General features: G+C 38.7%; 3 protein-coding genes across 4 annotated transcripts in view; 1 reads left to right on the top strand and 2 right to left on the bottom strand.

Moving 5' to 3' along the window:
• Positions 1 to 19,183, top strand: part of ccdc85b (coiled-coil domain containing 85B) — a 73,021-nt gene that overhangs the window by 16,878 nt on the left and 36,960 nt on the right. The window lies entirely within an intron of this gene.
• Positions 9,497 to 17,564, bottom strand: efemp2a (EGF containing fibulin extracellular matrix protein 2a). The gene is made up of 10 exons (XM_061786678.1): positions 17,425 to 17,564; positions 16,850 to 16,898; positions 16,248 to 16,436; positions 15,473 to 15,595; positions 15,278 to 15,394; positions 14,579 to 14,698; positions 14,303 to 14,422; positions 13,282 to 13,408; positions 12,033 to 12,228; positions 9,497 to 11,267 (listed from the first exon to the last, which is right to left on the bottom strand). The coding sequence occupies exons 1-10, from the start codon at positions 17,512 to 17,514 to the stop codon at positions 11,094 to 11,096; spliced, it is 1,305 nt and encodes a 434-aa protein (XP_061642662.1). The 5' UTR covers positions 17,515 to 17,564; the 3' UTR covers positions 9,497 to 11,093.
• fibpa (fibroblast growth factor (acidic) intracellular binding protein a) overlaps positions 17,505 to 19,183 on the bottom strand; it is a 32,634-nt gene continuing 30,955 nt past the window's right edge. The window contains exon 11 of the mRNA XM_061786680.1: positions 17,505 to 17,639. Within this exon, the coding sequence (XP_061642664.1) occupies positions 17,633 to 17,639 (7 nt within the window). The 3' untranslated portion in view covers positions 17,505 to 17,632. The remainder of the gene's footprint in view (positions 17,640 to 19,183) is intronic.

Here is a 19,183-nt window from a genome sequence, read left to right as displayed (position 1 = left end):
GCGACATCTGTACACATTAGTAGTGTTAATGGGCTGAAATGAGTCATCAAATCATTTGATTCCAAAAAAAATAGGAAGCAACATCTCTGCCTCGAAGCTTCAGGGATCACGTTTTCACACGGACTAATTTTACTGCAAACCCCATCCCGTGTGGAAATGAGAAATAAGCCTTTCTATCGCTTTATTGAACAAGCCGTGAGAAAATAAACACGTAATAAACACATTCATTCAGACTGGCTAACAGTTCGCCAGTTACCAGCCAAGCCGCTAACAGGAACTCACAACAGCCAACTCTACACTCTCATTTGCTGACATCCACGTCACTCACCAAGCCAGGGCCCGCCTTTTAAAGTCACGCACACTCAAAGGCACAGATATTATAGTATGCAATGTGAGGATGGCGACCCCAAGTGGACAACAGTATTACCTGCACGTTTTGTTGTTTAATATTGCAAAATACATTTTTATTTCTTGATTAATTGATGGGATAATATGTTGAATAATTGATTCTAAAACTTTTCGATAGCTGCCGACCTAATTAATAAATTTTATGATCAGCATTTCTGGTGAGTAGGATGTATTGTATTGACATTGTTGTCATGTCACTAGATAAATAGTGATTGTGATGTTCTCCAGATGATGTCCTTGGCACTTATTATGTTTTTGTATAATGTTGATGGTTTCTTTGCTGTGGTAGTGAGGCGATTAAGAGTTGGGTTGAGTTGAGTTTGGCCGCTGGTTTCTAAGCTTTTGTGTGTTTGGGTTTGTGTTGTGTGCATGTGGCTTGATCACACTTGATCTGTTGGCATCCAGTACAAACATGAAGATGATGATGATGATGATGATGTGCGTGCTCTCTCAGTGTTGCCACGATGACTAAAGGTGAACAGGAACATGCTGCTCGCTCCAAATCTTTGCACTTGTTTTGGTGTCCCTCGACATGCTGTGAAAGTCACACCTGTTGGCAGGACAGCTGCACGCCCGCCGCCACAGCCAAATGTGCGACCTCCATCGCCATGTCCTGTGTGCGCGCTAGGCGGGAACACCGAGTGCGTGTTCAGGAATGAGTGTGGGAAAAACATCGGGAGCGAATGGGTGACTAAAGAGGCAATGAACACTTTGAACGTGAAAGCAAGACGATGTGACGAGAGTCAATGAAAGTAAAGAAATGATGGATTCATACATCTGAAAGCAATTGATTAGGAATTAATTTGCAATATAGTGAATGAATACTTGACCAAATGAGTGAGTACCATTGAGTTCATTTCATCATTTGTTTATTTTAAAACATTTATTTAGGTACAATTTATATTTGACTTTTATGTGCAATATGTGTAATATTTAAACAGTGGTTTACAATAATATGAAACCTCTGCCTTGTTTTTGATGAACACTTTCGAACACAATTTTAATGTTGGTCATGATGGCGGTCCTTGGAGAGTTAATTTTTTTGTTTTTTGTTTTTCTTCTGGATATTAATTCTACAACATTCCTAGGAAATCACGTCGTCTCATTACTGGGGAGCTAATTTTACAACATTCCCGCGGGCTACTCATACTGGCCCTGGGGAGCAACATGGTAGCCGCGGGCACCATGTTGGTGATCCCTGCACTACGCTATATCATGTAAGCTCACATGTGCAAGGCATACTTGCTTTATATGACACTAAAATCTATTTTATGTCATTCTACTTATCCCATGGCTGAAAATTGCTCTTCAGGATTTTCTATAAAAGAGCAGAATTCATGGTTCCATCATTTAAAGCAAGTCGTCCAGGTCCTGAAGGCGAAAAGCAGCCCCAGACCAACACACTACCACCGCCATGTTTGACTGTTGGTAAGATTTTCTGAAATGCTGTGTTACATTTACGCCAGATGTAACAAGACACACACATTCCAAAAAGTTGTACTTTCAACTCATCAATCCATAGAATGTTCTCTCCAAAAGTCTTGGGACTCAGTCAGATGTTATTTATTTATTTATTTTTGCAAAAGTAAGATAAGCTTTTATGTTCTTTTTGGTCAGCAGTGGTTTTCGCTTTGGAACTCTGCCATGGATGCCATTTTGGCCTTGTCTCTCTTCATTATTGTTGACTCATGAACATTGACCTTAATTGAGGCAAGGGAGGCCTGTCGTTGTTTAGATGTTGTCCTGGGTTCTTTTGTGACCTCCTGGATGAGTCATCGCTGTGCTCTTGGGGTAATTTTTGTAGGGCGGTCACTCCTGGGAAGGTTCACCAGTGTTCCAGGTTTTCTCCATTTTTGGATAATGGCTCTCACCGTGGTTCGCTGGAATCCTAAAGCTTTAGAAATGCCTTTGTAACGCTGATAGATGCCAATTACTTTATTTTTCATCGTTTCTTGAATTTCTTAGGATGGCGGCATTTTCTTGCAGCTTTTGAGATCTGTTGGCCGACTTGATTTTGTCTGACAGGTTCTATTAAAGTGACTAATTGAACAGGTCTGGAGGTAATCAGACTTGGGTGTGGTCAGTGAAAATGAACCCAAAAATGTGATTAGCCACGGTTCATTCATGATTTAACAAGGTGGGGCGCCATTACTTTTCCACACAGGGCCAGGTAGCTTTGAATCACTTTTCTTCCTTAATAAATAAAATCACCATTTAAAAATAGCACTTTGTTTACTTGGGTTATCTTTCTCTTATGTTCTACAAGTATTATATTCTCTTATATGGTTGCTGATCTTAAACAAAGTGGGGAAACTATGCAAAGGTTTTGAGAAGGGGGCCAATACCTTTTCACGGCACTGTCATTGAAACACATCAACTTTGTTTTACTGTACATTTGAACTACATATTGTCAATGTAGTGGACAAACTGCATGAAACGTTCCCACGTAAGTCCATATTTAATGTGCAAGTCGTGAATAAGAAGCACACAAATGCCTCCTTCATCCTCCTCATCCTCCTCGTTTTGCTTCTTCTTTCAGCTTTGACTTTGTGCGCATGTGTAGCCTTGTACCTTGTTCTTTGTGCTTTTTCAATACACAGTTTATTTTTAGCTGCCGGGGCAGCTGACTAGGAGGGAGGCGGTGAGGGGAGGTAGCCCGTGCTCGGCCAATGTTTTTTTTATCAGCGTATATATATATTTGTGGTTGCTCTCTTCCGTGTGGTCGCCTTCTTCCGTCTCCCCGAGTTCGTCGCAATCGCACTGTGCCACGGTGGCACAATAATGTCGAAAATAAGTGTCCAGATTTAATCAAGCTGTACTCAAAAACATTGTTTTTAACATAACCTAACCCCAAAAAAAAAACAACATCATCTGTTTATCATTTGTAAATGAGTGTCTATATTTTCCCTGTTCACTTAATTAGGTGCGAGGATGCAATGCCACATTCAATTTCTAAAATAGACACATGGGAAAGGTTATAGGTCGATGAGGTCATATAAAGATAAGTATGTAGTTTATTTTAATAATAAAATAATAATTCATGCTTATTTTGAATTGTAATACTTATAATTAATTAACCAATCAGTTAAAAATGTAAAAGATTTTATTTGACTTGGGTTTTTACTTTAGTATTTACAATAAATTATTAAATTAGACGAATACAAAATAAGGATTAATGAATATATTTTAATTTACCAAGTTTAAGTAAAAATACCAAATTTATGCAACAAATAAGTTTATTACAAGTGAAAAATATATATATATTTTGCTCGATAGAGGTAATTTATTTATCATTGATTAACTAATTATTTTATGAAATACATCTTAATGTCAAAATGTTTTTACTAATTATATTTTAGTATATATAATAAATAAAAAATTATCAATAAAACCTGCATTTTGATTGACCAATAACCAAAATGAATGCAACAAATACAATGATTTAATAAAGTAAATTTGTAAAATTGGTTATTTTATTATTTCTATTTCAGTACAATAAAGAAAAAAAATATTTAATATGAATAATTGGGGGAAATTATCAATTACAAAAACAAATCAATGCAACAAATACAATAGTTTCTTATAATGATGAGCTAACAATTCATACTCATTTTTACATATTTGGTAAATGATCAATTAAGGTAAAAACATGTTTTTATTTTTGTTTACAATAACTCAATCAGCAAATTACTTTATGAGCTAGCTGAATAAAATAAATATTAGATCCATATTCACTGAAGAATTTGTATATGCTTGTAGATTGCAGTGGTGTCAAAATACGCTGCCTTGAGCTGTTCCTAATATTCTGACCCTCTCAGATCTCATTCGGCTGTGTGGGCGTACCTAATGGAGTGTCTTTCCCTTTTTAACTGGAATGAACTGTTTTTGTGCCTCTGACTCGTGTGTGCATGCCAACACACACGCACACACTTTGGCGCTTCCCATCGCGACAGTGGTGCTGATGCAGGCGTTGCTATGGAGACGCCACGTCGACGTGTTGCATTATGAGGGCGCACCCTCCCGGCTCCTGGCTGCTTTTTTTTTTTTTACTGCCCTCCTCCATTATTAAGCATGCTTACACATAACATGTTGTTTTCATGCATTCCGTGCAAACACACACAATGTACATACTGTGTGTAGTGTGTGTGAGAAGTGTATTGCATGCAGCAGTTTACTCAATCATTTCCACGTGTGCAGTCACTATTTCATTGGATCACTCACTCGTGCCTTCATAGTGTGTGCATCTATCTATCTATCTATCTATCTACTATATTTGTCTATATGCTGCACTTGTCTTGCAATTCGCCTCCATTATTGTCGTTAACACCATGAGGACAAGAGAACATGGAGAGTGTGTGTGTGTGTGTGTGTGCATGCGCGCTGTCCTTTGCCATTCACACTTACTTTCACTCATGCTCCATGAACGCGATGTCCGATGCCACTTCATCATCATCTTTTTTTTTTTTTTTTTTTTTTCTTCTATCAATAGCTATCCAAGTATAAACAAACAGCACACTTGAGTCAACCAGTGGTGAACAAACAAGTTAGCAAAAAAGCCTTATTAGCATATTGGCTCGCAAAACAGACTAATAATAAACCGTTGAGTATGATTTGATGCAAAAATTAAGACACAGTCATGCTTTTTAAAGAGGAGGCTCAAACACACTGATGCTTATGTTGCTGCAAGATGGTTCAATTATTATTAGAATTATTATTAATATACAATATAGTGTTCATTTTTCTCTGCTTTCCTACTAAATTAATGTATCAACTGGTTTATAAACAATATGTGTTTACACTAAACAGCTTTTTTATGGCAAATTACAATTTAGCTTCTGCTAGCCTTAATTTTGGCTTTTCTCTTTTTCTTTCTTTTTTTTAAAATACCTAAATTATTTAAAAATGAATGTCATGTAAACTTATGTTCTCTCATGATTATAAATGTAATCGTTTTCACCAAATTAAATTATGATTTATAATTTTTTGTTTATTGATTGACTCTATTATGTAACGGGGAAAATTGACCCAAATTCCATAAATAATATAAATTTGATTAAACTTCTTTTGCTGACCGTAGTTTTGTTTGTTTTTTGTTAAAAAACATATTTCAAAATGGAACAATTTATTTATTTATTTATTACATTAAACAACTTCTGTAGCCGGGGATCGGCTCGCCAAGGTCCCTGCCTTCGGTCACTGCCCAGCTCACAATGCACCCGACCCCTATGGCCCCTCCCACAGGTGGTGGGCCCATGGGAAGGGGGACCCACGTTACCCTTACGGGCTGTGCCCGGCCGAGCCCTTCGGGTGCAGGCCCGGCCGCCAGGCGCTCGCCTTCGAGCCCCACCTCCAGGCCTGGCAAGGGAAAACGGGATCCAATAATTTTTCTCGTCATAGGGGTCTTTGGTTCCTACCCTCACTTATGGTCACGAGCCGTGGGTCGTGACCGAAAGAACAAGATCCCGGATACAAGCGGGCGAAATGAGTTTCCTCCGCAGGGTGTCCGGGCTCTCCCTTAGAGAGAGGGTGAGAAGCTCGGTCATCCAGGAGGGGCTCAGAGTAGAGCCGCTGCTCCTCCGCATCGAGAGGAGCCAGATGAGGTGGCTCGGGCATCTGATTAGGACGCCTCCCCGGTGAGGTGTTCCGGGCTCATCCCACCGGGAGGAGCCCCCGGAGACGACCCAGGACACGCTGCAGAAACTACGTCTCTCGGCTGGCCTGGGAACGCACCTGGATCCCCTCGGGAGAGCTTGAGGAAGTGGCTGGGGAGAGGGAAGTCCGGGCGTCCCTGCTGAGGCTGCAGCCCCCACAACCCGACCTCGGATAAGCGGAGGAAAATGGATGGATGGATTAAACAACTTAATTTATTACTTTCAATGTATTATTAAAGTATTTATTCATTATTTTACATTTAAAAAAACGTAATTTATCATTTCAAATGTATTCTTAACCCCCGTTATGTTTCAGATCAATTTGACTTTATTTTTAATCACACGTCTGCATTTTATTTAAATGTATTTATTATTTTTTTATATATTTTGTTTATGTAACATTTAAAATTACATATCATTATCAACATATACTGTATATTTTAACATTTTCTACTCTAGTAAAAATACAAATGTTTTTACACTATTTTCAATACATTTATTAACCGTTATTTTCTAATTGACTGAAAATCTAGAGAAAAAAAATACAAAAATAGATCAAACTTAAGTTTTATGAAAAAAAAACATTTCTATTTGTTTTTCATATTTCTAATAATTTATGAAAAGTTCTTTTCATTTCTTGTTTCATGATTAAGACACGATCACGTTGGCTCACGAAAACCGTTGGCGTACTTCTAAGAAAAGGGAATTTCTTTTGAATACGTCCATTTACAGTGTCCCTGTTTGGATTCTTTTTCCATCGCACTTCTTAATTTTCCTTTTCCCTGTGGGTGAATGTTTTGAGCAGTTTACAGTACCGTATAGCGTGTAATGTGTTGCCTTTTGTGGCTCCACGCCCACGCACCCATAGCAACACTTTGTTGCCTCTTGGCAACCGCGTTTATGTAATGTGTAAAGGAAGCCAAGGTGGAGGTCACAGTGTTTATATAAATGTTTTTTTTTTTTTTAAAGAAGTCAGGCACACACTTTACATCTCCACATTTTGTGTGCGTAGTAATCCTTCACTTGTATATTTAATTAGGCACGCTGGCTAATTATAGGGGAAGGTGGCCTTGTATCCTGTTCACCACATTAAATTGTCAGCGTGAAAATGACACTTGCCTCCGTTTACAGTGAAGCCCCGTTTATGGTGGGGGATACATTTCAGACCCACTAATGATAAGTGGACAGCCGCAATATAGAGATGCTGTATAGAAATACTTTTTTTTTTAAAAATTGTTTTACCACTCCGGCACAGTTTAAGTACACTTAAACTTATTCAAACACTTTTTACAGTATTCCTTTGCGCCTGTTCTCAATCTATTGCTGTCTCATAACATCACTTTGAGGACATGAAAAGAAGACTCGCTCGCACAGTTCTCCAAATAAGAGGCCCAGCGTGCTTTTATTTGCTACACATGATTAACGTTTATTGTGAAACTGACACATACAACAACAAAAATAAAATGGCATGCTTAACCACCAATATTCAACAAAACCGTACAATAATGCCAACTCTTGGTTAATGTTTGGTTTAGTTCGTATTTGTAAAAAAAAAAAAAAAAAAAACTCACTATCTGTGATTAATAAATACTTATTTACTTCATTACTGTATTTATGTACAAAATATTGATCAATTAATGAATTAATATCAATTAATTTGGATTATGTGTAAATACACAATTGTGTATTTCCTCCCACATCCCAAAAACATGCATGAATTGGAGACTCTAAATTGCCCGTAGGCATGACTGTGAGTGCGAATGGTTGTTTGTTCCTATGTGCCCTGCGATTGGCTGGCAACCAGTTCAGGGTGTACCCCGCCCCCTGCCCGATGACAGCTGGGATAGGCTCCAGCACGCCCGCGACCCTAGTGAGGAGAAGCGGCTCAGAAAGTGGATGGATGGATGGATGGATGGATGGAGAACAGATGGTAGCTGTGTGCATTTGTGACAGGTTTTCATTTTCCGTTTGGGGACGAGATTAAATTCCCGTATGACATCACATTTCTTTTAATGAATAAAACATTCTGATTCAAGGATCGTTCATTTTAGACCATATGTTGTTGTTGTTGTTTTTAAGTGATGGATGAAGGTCTGTGCGTGTGTGTGTGTATGTGTGTTGGGGGGGGGGGGGGCTGAGTGAACACCAGTGGACTGCAAAATACTGTAGGGGATTTTTTTCCTCGTCCCTCTTTTTTGCCCCATGCATCACCATAACAGTAAGAACATAGGAGATACAACAACACAGTGTTTCCCAGCCTTTATGGAGCCCAGCCATATGCCCTATTTTACATGGGAAAAAAATCTCACAGCACACCACAAGTTACTTTGAAATGTACTTGCTCAGTATGAAAAGTGGACACAAAGCTGTTATTGGTGTGACTGGATACATTGGTTAATTGTACCTTCGGCCATTTAGTGGCAGAGCATTGAATTGTTCTGCCTGTCACTAGCTAGATGAACGAAGATACATTATTTGGAGTAAAAAATAAAGGAAAAAGATTTTTTTGGTGGGACAAATTCAGTGAAATATGATGATTTTGCTTAGGAATCACTGCTGTAAATTGTGAATATGAGTATGAATGGTTGTTTATCTATATGCGATTGTCTCACAACCAGTCCAGGGTGTGCAGTAAACCTCCGCGTATTCACAGTTCAGCATTTGTAAATTCACCTCTTCAGGGATTTTTTGGTTTGCTGAAAAACTATTCCGTTTTTGTGCTCAGGTCAAAGCCATGTCTAGTAGGAAAAATATTGCTTTGACGCCATCTTGTGGCATCTAAGTCCTAAGGAACTGTTGAAGTGAGGGGAGGAGCTTCATTTAGTTAGGCCATAGCTTTGCCCAATTGGGGGGGGGGGGGGGGGGGGGGGGGGAAAGTGGTCGCAACCATCTTGTGCCATTTATGGGCAATTACAAACCTTTTTGGGGAGTGTCAATTACTTGCAGATTTTTGCCAATCCTAATCCTTAACCCCATGAATAGCCGGGCTTCACTGTACGCCACCTCACGAAAAAGTCCGCTGGGAAAATATGCTCCAGCTCACTTGTGACCTTACAAAATGGATGCATGGTCATAATGTTGTTGTTGTTGCTTATTTTAGGGGGAAAGCGCATTTTTGAGTCATATATTTAGAAGGGGAAAAAAATTAAGATTTTAAAATAGATTTCAAATTTTCAGAAAAAAGTCAAGAAAACAGCTTGCACTTTGGGGTGAGGAAAAGTCATATTTTGAAAAAAATAAAACATACGTACAGAGTTTTCAAGATGGGTATGTCTCTTCATGAAAAAAGTCAAATATTTTCAGAAAAAAAGAAAAATGTGTATTTGTAGAAAAGAAAAATATTGAGGAAAAAAAATTTCTATATTCAAGGAATACACACATATATACACACACACACATTTGACATGACCTTTTTTGGGGGGGGGGGGGAGTCAAAATAAGAGATTCAAGTATATTGTTTTTATTGGGGTTCAAAACAAGACAGTGAAAAAAAAAATGGTACAAATGGGATGTTGCAATGTGACAAATCTAGGAGGCCATTAAGAAGAAAAAGAAAAATGAAGGAAGGGGTTGAAGTTAGTGCTCAGCGGATGACGGCAAGAAAATTGAAGTGAGAGAGTGAAATGGGATGAGTGGACACGCACGCACACACACCCACACACGCACGTGTGTTACTCATTTGTTATCAGCCTTCAACAGGTGACTTTCTGTCAATGCGTGTGAAAAGCCTGTTGAGCATTTAGTCTGCGTCCTTCATATCCAGCTTGAGGTCCATGTACTAGTACACTCTTTGCCCTCACTAGGACAAGTCGACTCACTTTTGTACAACTGTGTCTTACTAGTAAAGTTTTTGGGTTTTTTTGGCCACTACTACCCTTCACTACCATGACATTTCTGCAAACTAGCAGGACAACTACATACTACTAGAGAGGCAAAACTATGCACAAGTTGACCACTACACACTGCTAGTACAACTAGTGACATTACAAAATTCTACGAGTTAATGCCCACCTCTTGACTAGCACTAGTAGAACACAGATGTCAACTAGTTTTACCTAGTAGAATTTAGTAGAATAGAATAGAACTTAATTGTCACTGTCACAAGAACAAAGAAAATCAGTTAAGGCAATGTAGTAGTAACGTGTTGTTGTTCAACGAATATCCCAGAGTTGTTCTAGCAGTGAGGACAAAGAGCATACTAGTACATGGCCCTTAAGCTGGATGTCAAGGATATCAAATAAATGCTTCGGGCACTTTCCTGTTTGAGCATTTGTTCAAAATCCTTGGTATGGAGGCTACTAGTGCATCACACACGAGTTGAGACTAGTAATGTTACTAGTGCAGCACAGTAGTTTACTCGTCAGGTTTTAATTGCATATTAAATAGGCCAAATGTGCATTAGTAGTGGAAAAACATTACGAGTACAGACATGGAAAAAAATATTCGACCACCCTTGTTTCTTCAGTTTCATTTTTAATGCCTGGTGCAACTAAAATGAAATTTGTTTGGACAAATAATGATGACAACAAAATAGTAACATCGACTTTAATTTAAGAGCTGATGTCAAGTCATTTTCAATCAGCGGCATTTTTATCGTGTTATAAACCTTCCGTGGTGCCAGGCATTCGAATGAACAAGAAATTGAAGAAACAAGCGTGGTATAATCGCTTTTTTTTCTGTGACTATAGGACACAGCCAGTCTACTTGTGTGCTAAATTGTCCAAAGAGCGCACTAGTACATAGACTTTCAGCTGGATATCAAGGATATGAAATGAATGCTCCAGTGCACTAGTTTTCATTCATAATTCAGCGCACTAGTAGGATACGGAATAAATGCTGAAAGGGCTTTCCGTATGTGTGAAGTGTGGACATGAGTTAGGAAAAAAAAAAATAAAAAAAAAAAAAAAAAAAAAGATCCAAAAGAGAAGTGTTTGCATATTTAAAGACATAATAAGCTGACTGCCTCCTCTTCCGGTTGTTGGTCGCTGTCAGCGTTCGTCGTCGTCGTTCTTCCGGCCGGCGGTTGTCGTCGGGTTAGAAGGTGTACGGCCCGATGTAGATGGAGAGTCTGAGGGCGGAGCTGCTCTGGTAGTTGCCCTGGTAGCTGAGCAGCGGGTTGACCGAGACCATCTCCAGGTCCAGCGTGTACTCGCGCGGGCCCGACACGGCGCGGGCCAGCACCAGCATGGCGCTGATGTTGTTGATTTGCTGAGGACGACCATCACAAAGCGCAACATTAGCGGACACGCGGGGGGAGGATAGGGTCAAGTTCGGGATCGGCATGGGGACTCATCAAGTTCATTTTATGATATCGGCACAGAAAGGAGACGTTTCGTTTGGTTTTTCATCTTGCAAGGTTAGGGCTTTTTTTTTTTTTTTTTTTTTTACAAAACTATCTGACCTTTTCTGCCTAAAATTTGCAGCTTTTATTTTTAATACACTTTTGGGGTTGAAAATATGCCCTATGTTTCAACCAAAAATATAAAACTTACCCCCCCCCCCTACAAAATGTATATTTTGAGAAAAAAAGATTTTCTTGAAAATATGACTTTCTAAAAAAAAAAAAAAAAAAAAAATCATCACTTGAATTAAAGATGTTCATTAAAAGAAGTTATCTGATGACTTTGTTTCGTATAATATGCAACTTTTTTTTCACAAAAAATATACAGTTTTTTTTCATGACAATATCTGACTTTTTTTCTTTAAAATATAACTTTTTCTGGACTTTTTTCCCCCCCCCAAAATCTCAGAAATATACAACTCGAAAATATGTCAAATGTTTCCATAAAAACATATTACATTTGTATTGAAAATATGCACTTTATTTATAACTATTTTGTAGACTTTTTTAAATATTTTTACTCAAAAGCACAACTTTTTCCTTGAAAGTATAAAACTTGTATATAACTTGAAAAACACTACCTATATATATATATATATATATATATATATATATATATATATAAAACTCACCCTGATGTAAAAGTCTCCGTCGCGGTCGCCTGCGCGAATGCGGAAGGTGTTGTAGGCCCCCGGGGAGACGCTGGTGGCCTGAATCTGGAAGATGTCGGAGGGCACCGAGCGCTCCGACGTGATGCTCATGTAGCGGTGCACGATGGAGAACGGGAGATCTCGGCAGGCCGCCTTCGTCACGGGACACACGCAGCGACTGCGCGCACAAACATACGCGCGTTGAAAAATCACGTAGTTGCCAAAATGACAACTGCTCTCTTCACAAATCAGCCAGCAGAGGTTGGCCGAGCTGAGCTACCGTTCCTCAAAGGTCACAAGACTTTACGCAAATAGATATGACATTTTTCTTTCCTTCAAAATAAAATATTTATTCCTCGGATATTGGTTAGGATTATAATAATATTATATATTAATATTCTTAAAATATACAACTCTTTTCTTGAAAATATAAAACTACTACTCAATTTTATCCAACTTATTTTACACATAAATATACAACTCCCCACCCCCCCATAAAATTCACTTTTTTCTTAACAATATATAACTTTTGTTATCTTTCACAGTTATAAAAATAACTTTTTTACTGGAGCAAGTTCTCTTGAATTGGTGTCGAAAATAACAGTTGGTAAATCAGCCAGCAGAGGTCAGCAGAGTTTGGTTACCATTTGCTTTCCAAATTAGAAATACGGTTAGAAAGTCTGAATGACATTTCTAACAGACTTACATTAATTAGAGCAAACATCAATTCAAAAAGCTTCACAAAATGCACACCAGCTTGATGATTAAGTCAATATCATTTTACAATAAACATATAGGAGCAAAAACATTTCAAATGTTATACAGTTAAGGCCAACGTTTATTGTTACTATTATTCATACCCTGTCCAAATGTTACTTTCTCCCCCCAAAAATGATGTTGTTGATATATTCCTTTCACTTTGCATGGTCAAGTTTTAACTTGCATCTATAAATGTAGCGGTTAAAAAGGAATCAAATCATTGTATTCTGATTTGATTTGGTTTTTTTCTTAGTTACTTAAAAAATAAACGTTTTTCTCTGAAATGACATGTATATATGTATTCAGACACTTTTTCAAGACATTATATGCGGTGTTGTAAATGTACAGTTGCTACAAGTTACCAGGATCCTGTAAAATGCTGCATGAGATTTTCTCAAAAATTGGAATATTAATGATGGCCAAACATATCGGGAGAATACGTGTGTGTGCATGCTTGAGAGCAGGCACTCACTTCTCGGACACCTGCACGTACGGGTCCAGACATCGGTTGGCGTCCACGCACTGGTATCGTCCGTGGAGGTTGACGCACGTCTGCGTGTCCGTGCACTGATGCTCGCCTGTTTCACATTCGTTGATATCTACGCAGCCAACAAAGGATATTTTTAGTCCTCAGGGTTTCAAACTTTTAGGGTCGAGGGAAACCTTACAACTTTTTTTTTTTTTTTTTTTTTTTTTACTTTTATTCTCAGAAATCCACAACTTTATTTCCTGAAAAGCTATTTCTTTTGTATCTTGAAAATTTTACACATGATTTTTTTCCTCAAATATACAACTTTTTTCAACATATACTACTTTTCAAACCAAAAGTTTGACTTTCTCAAAAACATATTCCTTTTTTTCTTGAAAATATACTTTTTTCCTCCTTCCTTTCCTCAAATACACAACTTTTGTATTTACCTTTTTTCCCCCAAAATACTGTATATATAAAAAAAGTAAACACCATTCTTTTTCCAAAAAACATAAAATTTTCCTCTAAACAATTGCCAGGTCAGCATTGCAAAAGAGAATATGTTCTCTGTTGCCTTAACTGAATAGATAGGTTAAAAATAAATACTTTATCCGAAAAAGATAATAATAAAAGAATGACTCTTCTAAAAAAAACATTTTTTTGTGTCTTTAAAAAATATGAATTTTTTTCTCAAAAACATTTTACTTTTTCTAAAAAAAAAAAAAACTTTTCCTAAAAGATAACATTTTCTTTAAAAAACAAAATCACCTTTTTTTTCTAAAAAAAATTATTAGAGATAATCAATAAAAACTGAACCTCAAATATATTTAACTTTGGAAAAAATAATTCCACTTTTTTCTAAAAAGAATATATAGGGAAACTCTATAAAAAACTTTTTTTTCCACAAAATATTTAACTTAAATTTTTTTTGTAACTTTTTTCAAAAACAAATGAAACTTTTTTTCTAAAAAGTATTGCACTTTTTTCTCTGTGGGTGCGAGCGGACGGAGGCGCGGATCCTCACCATGGCAGAGTCGCGTGCCTTGCAGCTGGTATCCCTCGGGGCACACGCAGGAGAACTTGCCCGGCTCGTTGACGCACTGGTGCTGGCACAGGTAGCTGGAGTAGCTGCACTCGTCGACGTCTGTCACAGTCAACACGCTGTCACTCAAACTCCGTCCACTCAATTACTCAATAGGATTTCACCATGACGTCACACGCAGAAGCTTCAGCGTTTTTTTTTAACCCGTGACGTCACGGCGAAATGTCCTATCAAGGCTTCATTGGTTTTGGCGCCTACCATTACAAGCGAAGCCGTCGGGCCCCAGCTCGTAGCCGTGGTCGCAGCGACACAAGAAGGTGCCGTACGTGTTGTAACACCTCTGAGAGCACGGAGCCCCCATGTCGCACTCGTTCACATCTGCCACGGAAACAACCCACCGTCAGCCTTTCGTTTCAACACATTATTATATTGATTGAATTTTTTTAGGGGGGGTTTGTTTTTGTTGTTACTTGTACCTAATTTTGCATTAAAAAAAAAAACAACAACAAAAAAATTATTTTGCATGTTTGTGGTACTTTTAAAAGGGCAAGCGACAGAAAGCAAGGGAGCTGTAGTGCTAGGAAGGAAGGTAAGCCAACTGCGTGTGAAGATTGCACAAAAGCTATTATTAATCTAGCTATTATCTAGCTATTATCTATTATTATCTAGCTATTAATATATGTATATATATATATATATAAACAAAATAAGGGTGTGCACTGTCTGTCTGTCACTTGGGAAAGACCCCAGCTTACCTGTGACCATATTGAGGATAAGTGCCATAAAAAAAATTTAAAAAAAATCTAATTTAAAAAAGAATGCATGGGTATAAATTAAGTTTGTCACACTCATGGGTCACCCAAACACTAATGCCTGAAATCCAATTTTAGGGTTCAACAAGCTTACAAAACCCCATTTTGATCCTTAGCAAAATTCAACGCAGACATTTCCACTCACCGATGCAGGATCGGTTGTTTCCCGCTAGCTGGAACCCGGGCTCACACTGGCACGTAAAGGACCCGGGAACGTTGACGCAGCGATGCTGGCAATACCTGTACCTGCACTCGTCGATGTCTGGCGAAGGAGCAGACGGCAGCCGTTCAATAATCAGAGGACTTCTTCAACCTCTTGCAAAAATGTTTTCCGCCTCACCGATGCACTCGGTGCCCACTTTGCGGTAACCGTCGGGGCAGTGGCAGGTGAAGGCACCCAGGGTGTTGATGCACTGCTGGCTGGGCTGGCAGTCGTGCTCGTCACGCTCGCACTCATCCACGTCTGTGAGTCGAAGTACAATTTGTATTTGTAAAGGGAACCCCTATTGCGGTGGTTACATAGACCCAACCGTGATAGGTGAAAATCAATGTAGCGAGACCATGTAAACGCACACTTTAAACACATTTAAAATGTATAAACATACACAATTTAACTTAAACAAGGCTAATTTCTTTCAAGATTTTGTCCTGCTTTTTTAGAGAATAAAGTTGTGTTTTCCGGAATAAATGCCTCGCTAGAATCTAGTAGTGGAAAAAACACAAATAATAAGACATAATCGTTGCATTGAATTGTCTTCCTAGTGAGGAAAACGGAGCCTACGAGTACATGAACCCGAAGCTGGACATCAACATAATTGAATAAATGTTTAAACGGGTTTCCATATGCGACAACATGGAGATAAGTTTAGAAACATTAAAAAGTGGGACTTTTTTTTTTTTTTTTTTGTCATGCCTGCAACACAGCAGCTGTCCTCGTGAGAAACCTAACATTCATCCCACCCACCCCTAAACAAACACACACACACACCACCACAGGGACAACCACACTCGTTGACACCCACCCAGACCCCACTAACACCTGTTCCGGCCACTTGTCTGACATGAAATCCACACAAAGACCACCCTGGGACCACCTGTCCACGGCCCACACTCACCCACGCAGTTGTCTCCTTGAGGCTCGTAGCCCAGGGGGCAAGGGTTGAAGGCCTCAGTGGGCGCGATGGGGGGCTCGGGGGCCGGGATGACCGAGGCGGAGCGGGGGAGGCACAGGTAGCCTCCGTAGTGGTTGAAGCATTTCATCTCCCCCTTGCACGCGTCCGGGATGGTCTCGCACTCGTTTATGTCTGAGGGGCGCAGATGTGCCAACGTCACACACCCAGGGACAGCATTGTTATAACAGAATAATTGCCTATGCTTACATATGAGTTTTTCGATATAAGAGAAGTTATTCTTTGACTTGGGAGCGGAAACTTGCGATCCGAGCGTTGAATGGTGACAGTGAACTCAACTCACTTCACAATAAGATAGTGAACAATTCAAGCTGTTTCATGTTCCTCCCGGTTGACGTTGCCATAAGAACACCCACTAGTTTAAAGCGATCACATAATGGGAAATGCCACTGACATGCTAACAGTTAGCATCGATTTAGAACCCTTTAAGTGAGTGATATCGTAACACAAATGGTGCTGAGGAAGAAGAAGAAACAGAAGAAGAAGAAGGATATCTTAAGTTTAAATGATGCCTTTCCTGCTTTTACCTTTGCAGTGCTCCGTCTGAGGGTCCCAGTGGTAGCCATCTGTGCATTCCTAGAAAGAGCACAACGCAGTGAGACAAACTTAAGTCCAGAAAATAAAATACAGAGTATTTAACAAAATAAAAACAACACTTTAGGACAAGGGGAAAGGAACAGACGGTAATAATAATACCCTATAAAATAGACAACTAAATTGTACGTCTTAACAGTATGTTAAATGCATTGTGGATAATAGTGTGACTGTGTAGTTGTATGTAGCTGAAAAGATAATATGTGACTTGTGACATTTTAACTACCCAAATGTCACCTCCATATTTTTTTTTCAGATGTATAATTAGTATATGACTATTATTATTGTGGCAAAATGTACCTGCATGTGAGTTTGATGGAAAGTAAAGCGAGGCCAAAAGAAACAGGAGTAAAATAGCCCCCTAACCAATCAGCAGAAAGGGAACATTGTGAAAGCCTGCATGCACTGCACGTACATAGAAAATGTTGCAAAACAAAAACATAAGACAGCTCTTTAAAATGTTAGAAGGGAGAGCTCCAGTATACAGGGATAATTGATGCATCCGTACCGTTTGGGTGTCAATTTCTTTGGGCGGCTGTGAAATAACACTGTGGAGGAGCACGCACACGCACACGATTGACACACACGCCCCCTGCATACTACCGACGTGAGACTAGAACACGCATAAACACACACACATGCGCGCACGCACGCACACACACACACACACACAGGCAGGGGAGAGGCAGTTGACTTTGGATGGGTTGCCTAGTCAATCAGCATCTGAGGGAAGAAACAAATATGCAACATTAGAGATGTCATAGAGCCCCCACAATGGTGCCATTCAACCCTTACACTGAGTGCTATTGGGAGGGATGCAGCAGAATTACCAGCAAGAAGAAGAGGCAGAGAAGGTCCCCTACTAAGCAGCAATAATAGTCGTTGTTCCCTCGAAGCAAAGAGAAAATATGCCTGTGAGTATTGTAGTATTTTATGTTTGTATGTGTTGCTGCTCTGTTTGTGTTCGGCTTTAGAATTACCCTAACATCTATGCTAATTCTGTAAGCTTGACAGTTCGTATTATATATTAGCATTAAGATAACAGACTTTTGTTTGACAAAATGGTATGGTTTGGTTAAACATTTTGGTGTTTAAATATACAATGTGTAATTGTTTTTGTTGTATTAAGTATTTGTTGCGTGTAAGCACGCTTGGCCTTTATTTGAGAGAATTGCACACGAGTCCTCTTTAATTTTATCAAATTGATGTTGTATGACAGTCTCCCATTTCTTGACAGCAAGAGTGTGGGAGTAGACACTGAGGAATATGTTAAAAAAAAAAAAAGTTTGTTTCAATGTGTTTAAAGCTTGTGGGAGTGGTAAAACTCAACTTGAACCTTGAAATTAAAATATGACTTTAAACTTTGACTTTAATATCATTATATTGTGACTTTTTTTCTTGAAATAAATACTTCATTCTCCTAGCATTACAACTCTTTCCCCAGAAAAAAATATAATAATTTGTTATTGTAACATTGCACTATTTTTTTTCTCAAAAATCCTTTGGAATTTATGGATACACGTGGTAGTTATATTTAATTAGTGTTAGGGTTATGAGGGAGTCCTTGAGAAAATTTCTCCTTGGACCCAAAAAGTTTGCGAACCCCGCCATTACACCAACCAAATGATGAATAAAACCAACTGTCACTGAGGCCAAGAAAAAAAAAACAGTTAGCTTGGACTGGCTGGCCTGTTTGTCAGCCAAACAGTGTGGCCTTGATTGCTAATTGACGAGAGTGACTTTCACCAGGTAGAAGAACATAAACACCGTGATGTCCTCCAGCTGCACATAACATTACACAAATACTTTTTTTTTTTTTTTTTTTCTATTAGCGCTGCACAGAAAGCCCTCTGTATCTTTAGCCTGGCAGACTGCAACAGCCTGCCCTCTGAATGGGGCTTAAATGTTCAAGTATAGGAGTTGGGCTGCATTAGTGACTAGTTTACGTCACGTTAAGTTATGATAACATTGGCTTTCTGGTGAAAGTCATATACAGTACAAGTCCTCAAAAATATACAACTTTCTTTCTTGTATGATTAAGACTTTAAACTCATAGTGTACTACTCCATATTATTACTGTATGTTAAGTTTAGTAATGTACACACTTAATTCTTTTAAAAAAAAAATAATCTGGGTTCAACAACCTATTAGTTCAGGCGCATTTAGACAAGTAGCTACATATGGCTCTTGCCCGGTGAAAGGCTGATCGAGTTGTAAAGGAAAGATTAAAATCGTGATATTAGGAGAATTAAATTGTACATTTTAGA

This window comes from Phyllopteryx taeniolatus, chromosome 10 (assembly GCF_024500385.1).
Source record: "Phyllopteryx taeniolatus isolate TA_2022b chromosome 10, UOR_Ptae_1.2, whole genome shotgun sequence".
In the NCBI taxonomy this organism is placed as follows: Eukaryota; Metazoa; Chordata; class Actinopteri; order Syngnathiformes; family Syngnathidae; genus Phyllopteryx; species Phyllopteryx taeniolatus.
The sequence above is the reverse complement of the archived record's forward strand: the minus strand, read 5'-3'. Positions and strand labels throughout refer to the sequence as shown.

Excerpts from the sequence above, each read along its gene's own strand:
- efemp2a (XM_061786678.1), bottom strand. The coding sequence starts at position 17,514 with ATGCAGGGGGCGTGTGTGTCAATCGTGTGCGTGTGCGTGCTCCTCCAC. Across the intron at positions 16,437-16,849 it reads TCAGACGGAGCACTGCAAAG|ACATAAACGAGTGCGAGACC; the intron begins GTAAAAGCAGGA and ends TGCGCCCCTCAG. Across the intron at positions 14,699-15,277 it reads AAACAACCGATCCTGCATCG|ATGTGAACGAGTGCGACATG; the intron begins GTGAGTGGAAAT and ends TTTCCGTGGCAG.